This window comes from Marmota flaviventris, chromosome 3 (assembly GCF_047511675.1).
Source record: "Marmota flaviventris isolate mMarFla1 chromosome 3, mMarFla1.hap1, whole genome shotgun sequence".
In the NCBI taxonomy this organism is placed as follows: Eukaryota; Metazoa; Chordata; class Mammalia; order Rodentia; family Sciuridae; genus Marmota; species Marmota flaviventris.
In genome coordinates this window covers 121453780-121469667 of record NC_092500.1, presented here as the reverse complement: position 1 = coordinate 121469667, position 15888 = coordinate 121453780, and the positions used below count along the sequence as shown (strand labels likewise).

The 15888-nt window shown below is 54.0% G+C and overlaps 1 protein-coding gene across 2 annotated transcripts in view; it reads left to right on the top strand.

The window, feature by feature from the left end:
* Tspan11 (tetraspanin 11) overlaps positions 1-15888 on the top strand; it is a 73425-nt gene that overhangs the window by 48270 nt on the left and 9267 nt on the right. Inside the window, exons 4-7 of one of the 2 annotated variants that reach the window (XM_027951185.2) lie at positions 9676-9750; positions 10761-10865; positions 13578-13736; positions 14040-14126. In XM_027951185.2, coding sequence (XP_027806986.1) covers positions 9676-9750; positions 10761-10865; positions 13578-13736; positions 14040-14126 — 426 coding nt within the window. The remainder of the gene's footprint in view (positions 1-9675; positions 9751-10760; positions 10866-13577; positions 13737-14039; positions 14127-15888) is intronic. The other variant, XM_071610328.1, reaches the window with a different exon arrangement.

Genomic DNA, 15888 nt, shown 5'->3' with positions numbered 1-15888 from the left:
ACATGCAGATTCTCCCTTCTTCCCAGTGACGTTTCATCTGCTGACGTTGGAACCGATCATACTCTACAAGCACATACCTGCAAAGGAAGTTCTGGAGCTGAACTGCGGTCAAGGTTATTGATCTGGGGTGAGAACTCTATCATCACAATGCCCCATCCGGACATATCAACATCTGTTGAGGCCGTCTGGAGCCCCATGACCATTCCACTCTGCTGGGCCGACAGAAGGAAGGGGTCAATAGGTGCAAGGTGGTCATTTAAAGAACTGCATATCCCCACCCCACTGCACCTCACCTGGGAGTGTGAGTTGGCTGCATCCCTGTCCTGTGCCAGGGACACCAGGAGAGAGAAGGACACACCTTCCTCCTGAGTGTCTGATCCACACCTCCTGCCCATGTCTGCTGTGCATCAATGGCAAACCTTGGGGCTGCCAGCCCCCTCCAGCCCAGGTGGGGAATAGATTAGTGGTGGCAGTGTCTGGATTCCCGCCTTGTATGCCAGGTCCTGGCCCTAGCTTTGAGGAGTCTATGCCCCAAATTGACACTCAGTGCCCTAGTTCACGCTCAGGTTTTAGAGGCACTTAGAATCGTCTGAAATATAAGACACAGGAGCCAAAGAGATGGGGGTCAAAGGATCACTGTTACTGCTAATTAGAGGGTGTGACCTTCCTTCTGCAGCCAAAAACTTTGGCACCTCTCCACCACCGGTTGAGACAAGCTTGTGTGCCCCATTAAGCCCACCGCAGGGCAGACAGGAGGGCATGTGGCATTCCCTGACTCCAAAGTAAGAACAGAAAGCCTGCTCACCAACAGAGAGGAACAGCAGTGAGACAAGAACTGGGGAGAAGCCCAGGTGTTTCCTTAGACATCCCTGCACAGCAGACAGGAAGCAGGAGGGAGGATGCTTGGTCCTGGCTCTTCAGGGCTGATGGAGATACTGCACCAAGACATCCTTCCCATCTAAGCTTGAATTTTATGTAGAAGACCCAGAAAGGGTGAATGGTTTGTGCTGGTCACACAGCATCTTGTCACAGAAGCAAGCTGATCCAGGACTCGCCGGCCAAGGTACCTTCTGTGTCATCTCTTCTCCCTGACCAGCACCGTTCTGTGTCCTCGGGCTGCAGCGGATACACCTGGTCATTGCCACCTGCCGCAGCATTCTCTATATGGGCAGTTTTTACAGTCGATTAACTTCCTCCATCACCTCCCCTCCTGTGTAATGCTCCATATGACACGGATGGGGCTGCCTGATCCATCGACCTCAACAAGCGTTTCCAGCACATTCTCCCAGCCTGACCTGCTCTGCTGGGCACTGGCAGGGTGAGAAGCAGAGGGAGGACAGGGGACGGGGACTCTGTCCTTGTCTGAAGTCTAGTGAGGAATACAAGATGCCTGTACTGGAAGGTAAAGGCCCTGTAAGTGGTCTGAATTCATCCTTGGACTTGCTCAGAAGCTCTGACCGACGTAAGCCCAGGACATTTCCTAACCTCCCGGCTGCCTGTTCCCTGGAGCCTGGTGTTTCCTGCCTCTCAATTTTGTTTGGAAGTTCTCCTCCTCAGCCTTCCTCCTGTCGTTAGTCTCATCCTAGAATTGCCACTGCTATGGACCCTCTCCTGGGGTCCCTGCCCCTGCCCTCTGGTCAGGCCCTCTGTTCCATAGCCGTACCTTCTCCCCACCAGCCTGTGAGAAGATAGCCACTGGGAAAGCTAGGCCCTTCCAGGGATCAGTTTCTCCCCCATGCCTAAGTCCACTGGGCAACAGCAGCCTCTGTGTTCCCCAGGCCATGTGTCCCCATATAGAGCCTGGTCCTCACCCCAGCAGTCAGCTAGCCAGGCCCTGCCACCCACTGTGGACCCTGCTCAGCCCATTCAGATGAACTCTGAGTAGCCCCCACTTGAAACCTAGTGGACATCTATCTGGGGTTTGTATTTCTGGAACCATATTCTCCTTCCATATCTCCCACCCCCAACACATGCATGCAGTGTGATCCTCATGGACCCCCAACATTTTGGCTTGGACTTGGATGGCCATTGCTACAACTTCTTGTACCTCTGGAATCTTCCTGCCTCCCCAGGGCGCAGATAGTCCCTGCCCTGCCCTCTCCGAGCTGTCGTCAGCCCAGCCCTGGTCCACATCTCTGCTTCCAGCAGAACTTAGGAGAACTGGGTGTCAGGATCAGCCAGTGTCCGGGGCACACCTCGCCTCTTCAGTGTAGAGCAGCCCCAGGTGAAATGGCTGAGGCCCAACATCCAGTGTGGCCGTGGCCCTGCAGCCCAGCCTGTGAGTCCTGGGCTGGTGCCAGGATGGGGAGAGGTCACCTTCATCTTTCCAACTGCGACATCTTGTTCCAAGAATGGCTTGAGGCTTCCCAGTCCACATCCTCTGTCTTCTGCACAAACAGCTGACTGCCTCCAGCCTGTGGTTAATTGCCAGAAAAATAATTTGCCCCGAGGTCACTGCTGCTTAAACAGCTGGCTCCATCTTTTCCTGTTTGGCTGCTCTGAGCTCTCTGACCCTCCCTCTGCCTGCTTCTGTAATCCTCTCACAGCCGGCTGGGAGCCTCATGGGCTCTTCTCCCTGCAACTTAACCTTGGCCTATCTGGATTCTTCTGTGTGCTTCTGCACTGTTATGAGAATAGGCCGGTACTTCCACCCCAGCCAAGCCTACCTGGACACGGAGCCTCACTTGTCAGGTTGAGGCCTGGCAGGAAACTTTACCACCATTTCTTTGTCTGATCATGCAGAATGGTGGGAGAGACAACAGAGGAACACTTCCACCAAGCTCCCTTCTTTTTGGCAAAATCTGTCCAGTGGAGAAAGTCTGAAATTCCAATTTTATGAAGTGCTTAAAACTTAACCACAGAGATGGCACCAGCTGAGGCTGAGCTGGCCTGTGTCTAATGCCCAGCAAATCTGTCCCAGAAATTACCCGGGGCTCAGCTTGCCCCCATGTGATGTAAGTCCATCCAAAGATTAGATTCCTAATTAATCACCTTAATGCCACAAGGAGAAATATTTCTGCATATTTCCTGCAGAGCCTCTGAGAGAATGTACTGATTTGGTCCAGAGAATGCTATACTGTCCTGGTTTCCTTTTGGACCTATAATTTTAGAAAGTATTCAATTCTGCTTCTAGTTCAAACTGTTCCATTAAAGAATTAATGAAAACAAACCACTTTGATATATAAAGCAGGAGGAGGGATTAATGTGTGGGGCTCATTCTGGGCTTAATACACTGGTTCCTTTTATGGTTTGGGACCAGTGTGGCATGTTTTGAAATGGGATGTTTCTTAAGGAGGCCATGGGGACAGATGCTACATGACCTTTCTTTGAAATTCTCATTACCAGTTTCCCCAGATCTAGACATAGGTGATCAATCACTTCTGGAAAGTTCAGGGCCACCCTGAGTCAGCAGAAGCAGGCCAGTCACCCAAATCCAAGTGGAGCTGGTTATAGGGCTGGAGGTCAAAGTGACAGGTTCAGATATAGCCCCTGGGTTCATAGGGACTGGGTACAGATCAGAACCAGGAGAGCAAGCAGGACTCGAGTCCACAGAGTCCCAAGGAGCCTGACAAGCCGTGAGATCCTGGACTCAGGGGGAGGTTCAGAAACAGGACACCAGCAAGGAGCTCACAGGTCAGAAACTTCCGGCTCAGGGCGGGCTGCGTGGAGGTGGTGCCACAGCTGAGTGTCAGAGACTCCGCTGCCAATGAGCAGAACAAGAGTCAGGCAGGGGATTCCAGGCAGTGGGACAGCAAGAGCAAAAGCTCAGAACTGGAAGTTTCCCTGGGGTCCAGGCTTTGTGTGCACACAGGTTTGTCCCCACAGTTACTGGCTTCCAAGATGAGCTGGCTGGGAAGGGCAGAGGGGGCAGAGAGAGGCATGGGAGCCCAGGAGGGGCAGGTGGAGGACTTTCTTGCAACATTGCTCGAAGGGAGGAGGGCAGCCCAGCCAGGGGAGGACCATGTGCAGCACGTTTGGTCTACCTCTCTGGCACTCGGAGCAGCTGGCAGGGGACTAAGCGTGGGGCAGAGAGGGGTGCTCTGGGCCTGGGGAGGGCTTCCTGGACTTCCTCTTTTGTGTCTCCACCTTTACCCACCCACTTTCATCTGCTGCCACCCCCATGTCCACCAGAGCCACATACCCCCAACATGCAGAATTCACCCTACACGAGCTCATCCATGTGCCCATCAGCTGTTTAGTGGGGACAGTACCACTCAGCCACCAGGAGACCGAGGTCTGTGCCAAAACTCCTGCCTACATTTCCTCACTCAGCCATGGACTTGCCGTGTGACCTCAGACAAGCTATTTAGCTCCTCCAAGCACGTGTCCTTGTCTATAAGATGAGCCTGAGACTAACGCTCACGTGGCAGTGAGATGAGTAACACTAGTACTCATTCCAGGGTGGCAGGGAGATGGCGTGGAGCACTGTGGAGATGGGCTGACACCTGGGGAGAGCTCAAAAGTGTTGGCTGTGATTGCTGGAGAGCACCCACTGGGGTACTCAGGGGCTGCTCAGATGAATAAGGCACTGATTCTGCCTAGGAGAGGTTAATTTTTTCTTTCTTTTACTGGAAGGAATGCCTCGCCACTGTTCCCACTGAAGTAAAACTGCATGCCCTCTGTTGGTGCCTACGCGTGCATGGCCAACACACCTCCTAAGCCATATGCCAACAATTCTGGGTACCCCCTCAAGAGAACAGTGGGCTCTCCCTGGCATGGCTAGCTAGGAAAGCAGGACAGCAAAAGTTAAACACTAAATTGCGTTTAAATAGAACTCACACAAATGACAAATTAGCTGAGAGTTCCTTATTGGTTTTTGTTTAATAATTCAAAAACCAATACCAAACCAAATGTAAAAGAAGACAATAAGTGACTCCAGAACCAGGCTTCCTAGAGTTAATCTCTTCTACAAACTTTAATGGCAGCACATCCCTTCTCTGCTCACTAAAAGCAACTGGGGAGATCTACAACTATTTCAGAAAACAAGACTCTCCCCCGGGAACCATTCATCAGTGTGAGGAATGTCCCTAGCCCCATGAAACTCCCTCTCCAGCCTCCAGATCCTCTGGGGATGTGAGCTGAAGCAGTTTAGACTTTCCTGGCCCTTGCTTAGGTCAAGGTGAGCAACTTCCTGCCCTCCCAGGCAGGAGGATTGATTCTGTGTTCAGTTCTCGGCTTCTCAGAAGTTAGGGAACATTTCCAAGATCTTCTTTTTGTGCCTCCCAAAGTGCACAGAGACACTTATGCAAATCAGATCCCAGCATCAGCCTTAGAATTAAAAGGCAAATATCTAGCTCAGGTTTTCTCAACCTTGACCCTACTGACCTTTTCGATCAAATAATTCTGTATTGTGGGAAGTGCCCCGTGCGTGACTGGATGGTCAACAGCATCTTGGCCTCTACTTTTAATGTGCCAGTAGTACTGCCTTCTCCCAGATGTGACCACAAAATAATGTCTCCAGACATTGCTGAATGGCCTCCAGGAGGAAAATCATGCCAGGCTGTTCTGGTGGGTTCTGTCCAGCTCCTGTTGTCTCAGAGGCATACTTTGTAAGCAACATACCCCTCCATCTAAACCAGGGGGTGTTTCCCAAGCAGACACCTAGACCGAAGACCATTCCAGCCACTGTGGAGGAGCCAGAAGAATCTAGGGAGTGGCCCCATTTCCCAGAAGCTGCCATCAGAGGTTGATACCTGCAGCCAAATCAACCGAGACCAAGCAGTGGGTACAATTGTGTGGTTCTACCAGGGAAGGCCAACCCAGGGAGCAGTGTGGCGGGCAGGCAGGGACTCCCAGTTCAGAGGGAAGGAGCAAGCAGAAAGTGCTCGTCGGGCAGGAAGCAGGCAGATGGACCTCTGCGAGCATTGGCAGGGGCTTGGTACTGCCCACCAGGGATGGCTTAGTGGACCTAGCTGGGGCATTGAAGGACAGCGGGCACTGGAATTCCAGGCAGGGGGACCAGGGAGGTCAAATCCTCCAAGGCTGGACAGTGTGGCCTGTATGGAAGGGAACTGTACTCAGGGACACCAGGAATGCTTCTCAGATTTGCCCAGACAGCAGTTAGGAGTCCTGAGATAAGTCCACTGGACGTGTCTGGAAGGACTGCCACCCTTCAGTGGAAGGGCAGAGGTGAGGCGTTTGTGAGAACCCATGGACACACAAGGCTAAAACCTCAGCGACCTAGCCTCATTATCAGGGGACTTCAGCCAGCCACAGGCAGGGCTGCCAGGACCCTGGAGCCGGAGGATCTCAATGAGTACCACCCTTTGCCTCCTGGGAGCTGTCACACAGGGAGCTGTGACTCAGGGCCTCCCCCGCCCAGGTGAGTCACACACCTGCAGCCAATCTGCACAGAAGCTGCTGCCTGGAGCCAGAGCGCATGCCCACCAAGCACCCTGGCTTCGTTCCCCTCAGATCCCCAGGCCTGGCCCTCACCTTCCTCCCACGGCATCTTCACACTCTGGAGCCCTCACTCCGCTCAGCACTAATGCCCCTCCCTTCCCACTGTCGGCCTGTCAATTACTAGTCCGTGGGATGCCCCAGACAAGTCTCTGGGGAGCTAGCCTGCCATTAATTCGAGCAGTGTGCGTCCCTGTCTCTCCCTTTCCCTCCTCTCTCTTCCCCACCTGTCTTCAGTAGCAACTGTAGCAGTGGCTTCCCCAGGGGAGCAGCGTGACATGGCCACATCTTCAGGACGATCACCCGTGTGCCAGTTACAGCTGACAGCACTGATGGAGGGAAGGCGGGAGGCCAGATGCTGCCCTCGTCGCTGCCAGCAGCTGCGGCTTCTCCCCGACAGTTACAGGCACTCCTTCACCCCTTCCTCCCACCTCGGGGGGCACACAGGTGTGCACCAGGAGGCCTGGAGGTAGCCAGCCCTCAGGGCCCACAGGTCCTGTGTGACAGGACCGGGCTGTCCTCAGAACCACGGTAGGGCAAGGGGAGAGGAGGGCACTTGGAACCAGCAGGTAGGACAGCCACATCAGAGAGAATTTAGGGACCCAGTACGCAGGGGCCCTGAGGAACATGAGGTGGAGGAGAGGGAAGACCCTGAGTGACGATGCAGCCTCACTCTGACACTGTCTGACGGGATGGGCAGCTCCACACATGGCCTGGGATGACCGTGCTGCCTCTGGCTCACAAGCATTGCTCACCTCACGCCTTTGGGCTGTGAGCCCTGGGAAGGAAGAAGGAGGGAAGAGCATCACGAAGCGCATTTCCCCTCCTGTAGTCCTCCCAACACTCAGGGTGGGCAGGACAGGCCATAGAGCCATTATCCACTGGAGAGGAAAGGGAAGCCGGTCCCACAGTCAGGGCCACCATGCATGGCCCTAAAGCTTGCATCCTCCAGAGGCGACCAGTCAAGGATGAAATCCAGCCTGAACAGCTCCCACTGAGCCACTGTCTTCTCACTGGAGAACATTTTCCTAATTTACAGTAAGGCATTCATGGTCACCCAACCGGAGCCAGAGAGTGGCGGCACCGGACTCAAGCCCCATTGGTTGATTGGCCACCAGCCTTTCAGACCAGGTTTTTGGACTTTAGTTCAGAGGGCAGAGGGGGACCATCCACAGACCCACCTGCCAGCTCCCTGCTGTAGACCATGGGGCCCAGGGAACATGCCCTCATGGAACCTGCCACCCTCTCCCATCCTCATCCCAGCACCCAGGAGCTTGGGATCCCCTGTCCAGATGGCCTAAGCCTCCACAAAGGGTCTGCCCTGCAGCTGGGGAGCCACTGGAATGTGGACCTCTGGTCGGCACCCTCTGCTCCACCAACCCAGCCCTCCTCTCCCCTCCTCCCTTCACCCCCCCACCTCTTTATCTCCCTCTCCCTGGTCCCTCCCAGCCCATGTGGGCCTGCCTTCTTGACTCCTGTAAGAACACACCAGGGTTCAGCCATGTCCAGAGGCTCCTTAACAGTGCAAGGCCTGGTGGGAGGGGAGAAGGCGGGGCCTGTCCTGCTGGTCATAGTGCACAGCCAGGAAGCCCCAGCAGGAGGGGAGCTGAAGAGCTGCCCTGGGCCTGGAGGAGGCTGGCATGGTGATGGGAAGAACAGACGGCAAGGCTGAGAAGGCTGGGAGGCAGCATGGGGCAGGAAGGGGCCCAGGAGCCTCTTGGACATCAGCCTGGGCCTTCTCCTGAGTCTTGGTTGCACCGCCCAGCCAGCCCCTCTGGCCCCCCATTCTCTCTTTTTTTTTTAATTGATTTTATTTTTTAAATACATGACAGCGGAATGTATTATAATTCTTATTACACATATAAAGCATAATTTTTCATATCTCTGTATATAAAGTATATTCACACCAATTCATCTCTTCATACATGTACTTTGGATAATGATGTCCATCACATTCCACCATCATTAATAACCCCCCGCCCCCTCCCACCCCTCCCACCCCTCGGTCCTATCTAGAGTTCATCTATTCCTCCCATGCTTCCCCTCCCTACCCCACTATGAATCAGCCTCCTTATATCAGAGAAAACATTTGGCATTTGGTTTTTTGGGATTGGCTCACTTCACTTAGCATTATCTTCTCCAACGCCATCCATTTATCTGCAAATGCCATGATTTTATTCTGTCTTATTGCTGAGTAAAATTCCATTGTGTATATATGCCACATTTTTTAAATCCATTCATCTATTGAAGGGCATCTAGGTTGGTTCCACAGTTTAGCTATTGTGAATTGTGCTGCTATCTCTAGGGTATATAAAGAACTCAAAAAGCTAAGCATCAAAAAAACAAATAACCCAGTCAATAAATGGGCCAAGGACATGAACAGACACTTCTCAGAAGAGGACACACAATCAATCAGCAAATATATGAAAAAATGTTCATCATCACTAGCAATTAGAGAAATGCAAATCAAAACCACTCTAAGATTTCATCTCACTCCAGTCAGAATGGCAGCCATTATGCATACAAACAACAATAAGTGTTGGCGAGGATGTGGGAAAAAGGTACACTCATAACACTGCTGGTGGGACTGCAAAATTGTGCAGCCGATATAAAAAGCCGTATGAGATCCTTGGAAAATTGGGAATGGAACCACCATTTGAACCAGCTGTTCCTCTCCTTGGACTATACCCAAAGGACTTAAAAACAGCATACTACAGGGACACAGCCACATCAATGTTTATGGCCCCCCATTCTCTAGCCACCTGGGCCCTGGCCACTCCCTGAGTACGCTCTACCCCTGCTTCCTCCTCCACCTGAAAATGCCTCCACATCCTCAGAGATGCTGCTCAGGCTTCACCACCTCCAGGAAGCCTTCTCTGACTGCTCACCCCACCAGGATCCTCTCACCGTTTCTAGAGCTTTCCCTATAGTAGTATTTATAGCACGACATTGTAACCACTTATTTGTCTATCCCCTACCACAAACTTTGAGGGCAATAACCACCTTATTATGACAGCTGGCACCTGGAACCCGGTGGGCATTCAGTGGGGAGGCGGATGTCTGGATCACAGCAGAGCAATGGCAATGGGTGGAGGAGTGGGGGGGGGGGCACTTGGTGCCAGAGAGGTCGTGACCTCCTGCTGGTAAGAGAAGGAAGATGGTAGGTGATGGCGGTCCCAGCTGGTGTCTCTACTGCTCCCATTTTTTTGGGGAGGGACATTTGTCCCAGGAATGCTCTGATCCCTGGTGGTGACTGTCCTCTCTCCTTGGTCCTAGTATTTCTGCCTGTTGCTTGTCATCTTCCTGGTAGAGCTGGTGGCAGGCGTCCTGGCCCATGTGTACTACCAGAGGGTAAGTGGAATCAGAGGGCCCATTCTCTGCCAGTGCCCTGAAGAAACAATAGCCAGGGGGCACTGAGGCTGTCCCACTCAGGGTGGTCCTGGTTCCCAGGCCCGAGGACCCGCTGCACATCTGGATCCCATCTTCCTCTCTGGGTTCCAGCCATTCTCTGCTGATGCTGATGGGTGCAACATGGGAGCTGGGGGTGGTGGGAGTTCCCCGTGGGAGGTTGGGCCATCCCTCTCCCCTTCCAAGGATAGTTAGAGGTTGAATCCATCTGTCAAAGACATCCAGGGGAAGGGCTTGGGGCAGGGTGGCATGCAAGACCATCAAAGGGAGTTCTGGGGGCTGGGGCTCAGGGGTAGAGCGCTTGCCTTAGACGTGTGACGCACTGGGTTCGATCCTTAGCACCACGTGAAAAATAAATGAATCAATAAAGATATTGTGTCCATCTGCAGCTAATCTTTAAAAATGAGTTCAGGCTTTTTCTGCCCAGAATGAACAAGGTAAAGTGATCAGTCTGGTCCTCTCCCTTGCTGTGGCCTGGGAATCAGGGGTTTAAGGTCACGTGTAAGGTGATTTGGGGTCGCTAGAGGGTGTGCCACCATGCTGGTTAATTGAACCAGTGTCCACACGGTGCCCACAGGGTAGCAATTGGTAATGCTTTGAAGATAACCTTGTAATCAAATTCAGATCCACAGCTATTGGAAAGCAGCCGGTGCTAGCCTCGTAGCTCTGAGTGACCCTTGGTGACCCTTGGTGTCTCTTCCCCCACCTCTGCTCTGCTCTGCCCATCATGCCAGGGCCCTCAAGGTGGCCCTGATTTTTGCAGCGTCCTATCCATGCGCCTCCTCAATGCTGTCTCTGTGGAGGGTCCTTTGACACTGTCTGAAGTACCCTACCCTGGCAGCGCCCTCACCCACGGTGTCCTGGACTTAGCTGGCAGGACTTTGGAGCACACCCGGGCCCTGGAGTGTGAGTAGGGTTCTCCTGACACCCGCCTTGTGCTGCTCCCTCCTCAGCTGAGTGATGAACTGAAGCAGCACCTGAATCGCACCTTGACTGAGAACTATGGGCAGCCCAGGGCCGTGGAGATCACAGCCTCCGTGGACCGTCTACAGCAAGATGTAAGGTGCCAGGCAGACCCAGGTTCACAACCGACTCTGTTCCTTCCCACCTGTGTGACCCTGGCAAGTTCCTCGCCCTTCGGAGCTTCCATTGCCACGTCCCTAGGGGAGACTGACTGGAGGTAGCCAGGAAGCAGGGCAGGGCTGGCCTAGGTTGTTCCCCATGAACCTCTTGGGGAATGTGAGCTGGAACTCTGACCACACCCAGCACATGAAAGGTGCTTTCTGAACCCTCGTTCCTTTCCTTCATCCTCCTCTGCCTTGACCTCTCCCACAGCTTCCCCTGACCGCTTCCTCCAAATCCCTCATGCTGACTTCCCACCTGGGTCCCCTGGAGCAGGAAGCAGGCCAGGCCAGCAGAACTCTGTCTGCTCAGGACAAAGATAAGAAGTTCCTTTCCAGGCCCTTCTATCCGTGAGCTGCCTTTCTCCTTCCTCAGGGACCTGGGGGCCAAGACGCCAGGAGGAAGAGCTGTGACAGGCTCTCAGTGAGGTGGCCACAGAACTGCTGCAGAACAGAACAGAGAGGGCATCTTTCCTTTCCAAAAAGAGATGCAGCTGACACCCCAATGAGGCCCACAGTCCCAGCCAGAGGTAGGGAATGGGCAAGTGACCTCAGACCTGTGCTGTCCAAAATGGTGGCCACTAGTCATAGGTCACTTTTATACTTAAATGCAAAACTCAGTTCCTCTCATGCTTGTCACAATTCAAGGGCTCAATGACCACACATGGCTAGTGGCACAGATGTAGGACATTTCCCAGTTCTACTGGACAGCCCTGTCCTACTGGCTCCTTAATGGAAAATTCCAAGCAGCTCTAAGTGACCACTATGCTCCCAGTCCCCCTGCCATCCAGCCACCCCACCCAGGCCCAGGGCCTTGCTCTGGGACCCATAAGCATCAGGCAAGTAGAGGAAGTCAGTGGGTCCTGAGCACCCGGATGTCATGGCTCAGCCCTTCCCCACCTCCTTCCCTTAAGGCTCAGGTTCAGCTCCCAGTCAGGGTCACAGGGAGGAGTCTCTTCTCTCAAACAGGGACCAGGGACAGATGTATACACACAGACGCACACACAACACACTTAGCCAGGAACCAGGATTGGCACAGGCTGCTGGTCACCCTGTCCCGAGCTCAGTGTGCACCTGCTGGGCCTCCCAGGGGAAGAACTGTGTGAGACAGCGACTGGGACACAATCCCTGCCCCGGGCACTTACTCTGGAAGCTCAGCTCGCAGCAGATGACGTGCCAGGTGCTCGGCTGGGGTTCCCTTGGACTAGAGGGGAAGGGAGAGGGGTTTACAGGGGAGACTGACTGGAGGTAGCCAGGAAGCAGGTCAGGGTTGGCCTAGGTGGACAGGGGGAGCCGCAGGTCAGGGTGGGGACGTGTGAGGAAGGGCTCCTCTGAGAGCAAATGCCATGTTGCTGACCAGGATCTGTGTGGGCAAGGACATGTGGACGTGGGCCTCAGACTCACCAAGGATATGGCTCCCCAGCCCACATTGCAGACAAGAGAGACCAAGCCCCAAGACAGCAGTGGCTTCAGAGCCAGGGCCACCATCAGGACCCTTCAGTGGCACCACATGTATGCAAATGACAGGTGCCCATGTACCACAGGTCACTCGAGGAAGATGGTGACTCCAAGTCCCTTGTTAATAGCTAGCTCTCCCCAGATCCTTTCCTAAGTGCTTACCTTGCAACCTGTGCTCAGAACAGCCCTGTTGGGGTGGCTTTTGTTGTCCCCATTTTACAAATGGCGCAGGAATAGCAAGGCATACGCACAACATGCAGAGACACACATGTACAACTCCTGTGCGACTCCCCCTCACACTGTCCCTGGCCCCCTTCCTCCTCTGGGCCACATACCGGCTTCTGTTATCTCTCCTACTAAATAACAGTAATGAGAAGCTCCCCCAGGGCAGGATCCCCACCTGACTTGTTTTTGAGCTCAGTCCCCAGCTTCACTCCTGGCACATAGTAGGTGCCTAAGAAACTCTTGTTCCCTGAACTATGAAGTACCTGCCTGCCACCCACCCATGCCATACTGCAGAGACCGCTTTGACGCAGCCATGTCCCCCAACCTATAGAGGATTTAGCATCTCAGTGCCTTGACTCATAGGGATAAGAAGTGATCAGTGTCCATTCTTTGAATCACATTCAGCCTGGGCTGGCATTTCCGTCCCCTGGGCACTGAAGACAACCCAGGTCCTGCTCAGCACACAGCAGCCCTGTGCTCAATGCCGAGCTGCCATATTCTGCGTGGGCTCTGGGACACTCTGCCCCTGGGGTATGGGGACTCTGATAGCTTCAAAGCCAGAATGGGGACCCAGGAACCTCTGGCAAGGATGGATCCCTGTCCCCAGGTCCTGCCTCACAGATGACCAGGAAATGCCCCCCTTGTTGTTTTGCCCCAGTGGGTCCTGGCTTTGCCACCTAGTGGTCCACAGCCCCACCCTCCCAGGACCCCAGCCGCTATCTACCCCTAGAGTCCCCAACATAGTCTTCTTAAAGGACTGGGTGGCTTCCCAAGGTAGCAAACAGGTGTCCTGTGGAGAGGACCCCAGAGGGACCTGTTTCCTGCTCAAAACTGGGGAAGGGGAGGATGGCAGGGAGAGGATGTAGGGGTTGAACCTTTGGAATCCCAAGCCCTGCAGCCCCGTGACTCGGGGGCCCATGGGGCCCACCCAAGCCCCTCTCACCTCCGGCCTCACTCTCCCTCTAGTTCAAGTGCTGTGGGAGCAACAGCTCGGCTGACTGGCAGCACAGCTCCTACATCCTGTCTCGGGAGGCTGAGGGCCGCCGGGTGCCCGACAGCTGCTGCAAGACAGTGGTGACACGCTGCGGCCAGCGGGTCCACCCCTCCAACATCTACAAGGTGGAGGTGAGTGCCCCAGCTCCAGTTGGGGGCCCGGTGGGGGCCAGAAAGGCCATCTCAGGCAGATGGGAATGGTGCTTGGGGCCTCCAAGGGTCTCAGAGCCCTAAGACAAGCAGCTCCTACTGGGAGAACCCCAGAAATCATGGCGTGAACCCTGGGGCCCCGCAAGAAGCCTGGGAGTGATTCCAAGGCTGGATCCCCGCCCTCTAATCTCTGGCTTTCTTCAGCCTCCGCTGGACCCAGTGGACAGCCAGCCTGGCCTCGCCCCTGCTGGGCCGAGGCTCGTGTAACCCTTGGCTCCATTGCAGGGAGGCTGCATCACGAAGCTGGAGCAGTTCCTGGCTGACCACCTACTGCTCATGGGGGCGGTGGGCATCGGGGTAGCCTGCCTGCAGGTGAGTGCAGTGGAAATCAGCACAGGGGCTGTGTGGAAGCGCTTGGAGGCCCTCTCCCATTGACCGAAATAAGTGGCCCTTTATGCACCCATAGCCTGCCCTCCCCTGCCCTACCTGTCTTCTCTCCCCTTCCCTTTGCAACCAAGGATGAACCACAAGGTCAGTCTCTTCCCCAGGGAACACTGAACAACTTGAACTTAGAAGGAACAGGGACCTGGGAGGAGTCTGAGTGTGGGCTCAGGTATGTGTGTGCACCCTGCGCGTGTACAGCCTGCGTGTGGGTCCTTGAGCGTCTGCATGCACCTGGATATGCCTGGTTGGGATGTGTGCCGCACACGTGCTGAGATGTGCTTGTGCATATATGTGTGTGTGTGTGCACGTGTACCAGCACTCCCATGATGTATGTGTGTGTGTGTGTGTGTGCATGTGCTCTCCTCTTGTACACCCAGCTCTGTCCCCAAGGATGGGCAATGCCCTTGGTCCTGTCGCTTCCCTCCACACCACCCCCCAGCCACCACCCAGGAAGCAGGCATCATTGACATCAGTTGCTCCAGTCAAGGGCCCAAAGAAGAGGAGCCAGGAGGGGACTCTTAGGGGCTGGGCAGATACAGTGAGCTCAGGTCCCTTAGGTCCCCACCTCACCCTTACCCGGCACTTGTACCCTGATGGAAGGTCCTTCTAGAGGGAGCTTCACATCCTGCAGTCCTGCTGTAGTAGCATCTAGGGAAGGCCAGGGGCTCTGGAGTCAGAACACCTGATCCAGTCCTGGCTCTGCTCCTGTGGGATCTTGAGTTAAGCTGTTAAGCTGTCCTTCAACTTCATCTGCAGAATGCAGGTCATTTCTCCAACCTCGTAAGTTCTAAATAAGAATTACAGGTTGCATGTCACCCACTCAGGGCACATGGCACTTACAAAGGCCTCTGTACGTGGAAGCTGTCTTCTCCAGTTACCTGTGAACTTTAGAATATTTTCAGTGGCTTCCTTTCATCAGAGCCTTACAACAACCTGAGACCCAAGCCAAGTGGGGAGGAGATCAGGAATTGAGATCTGGAGAGGCCACATATGTAAGGTGTCACACCCTGACCAGACACAGAGATCTCCTGGATTTGGTTCTTTGCTTTCCCAAACCCCTAACCCCCACACAGAGGTCTATGGAAAAGAGACACTTAGAGTGCCAGTGTCACCTGGCTTCAGGAGACTTCCAGTGTAGGATCCTTCCAGAACAGGTGCTATCCATACACAACAGTGTGTGGACCTCGAAGACCCAGCTGCAGTCTTTCAGGCTGAGAAGGAGGTCCCCAGCCTCTGGAGGAAGACCCTTCTTGGTTCTGCCACCTACAAATCATGTGTCCTAGGGCCAGTTATTTCATCTCTGAGCCTCAGTTACTCATTTGTAAAATGGTGTACTTATTCTTTGGTGGGACCATGAGAATTAGCAATATGCATGTAAATCACCAGAATTATTGCCGAGCATATAACAGGTGTTCAGTAAATGAGGCTCATCATTTTCATTATTTCTACATGGACACATTGTTTCAAAAAAAAAAATCTCCAGTGGTTCCCTGGCAAGAGCAGCCTGCCTCTATGTGCCCATTTACCTGCGTGGCCCAGGGAGCCCCAGGTGGCCTTTGGTGCACTCCCCAGCACAGGCCTTCTGTCCCATTTGCTGAAACCAGAAGAGTCACCACTGGAACCCAGGGAAGGGGCTACTCTGTGCTCCAGATCCTGGCTCAGCTGAGGTTTTCATAAACCTGTTACTCCA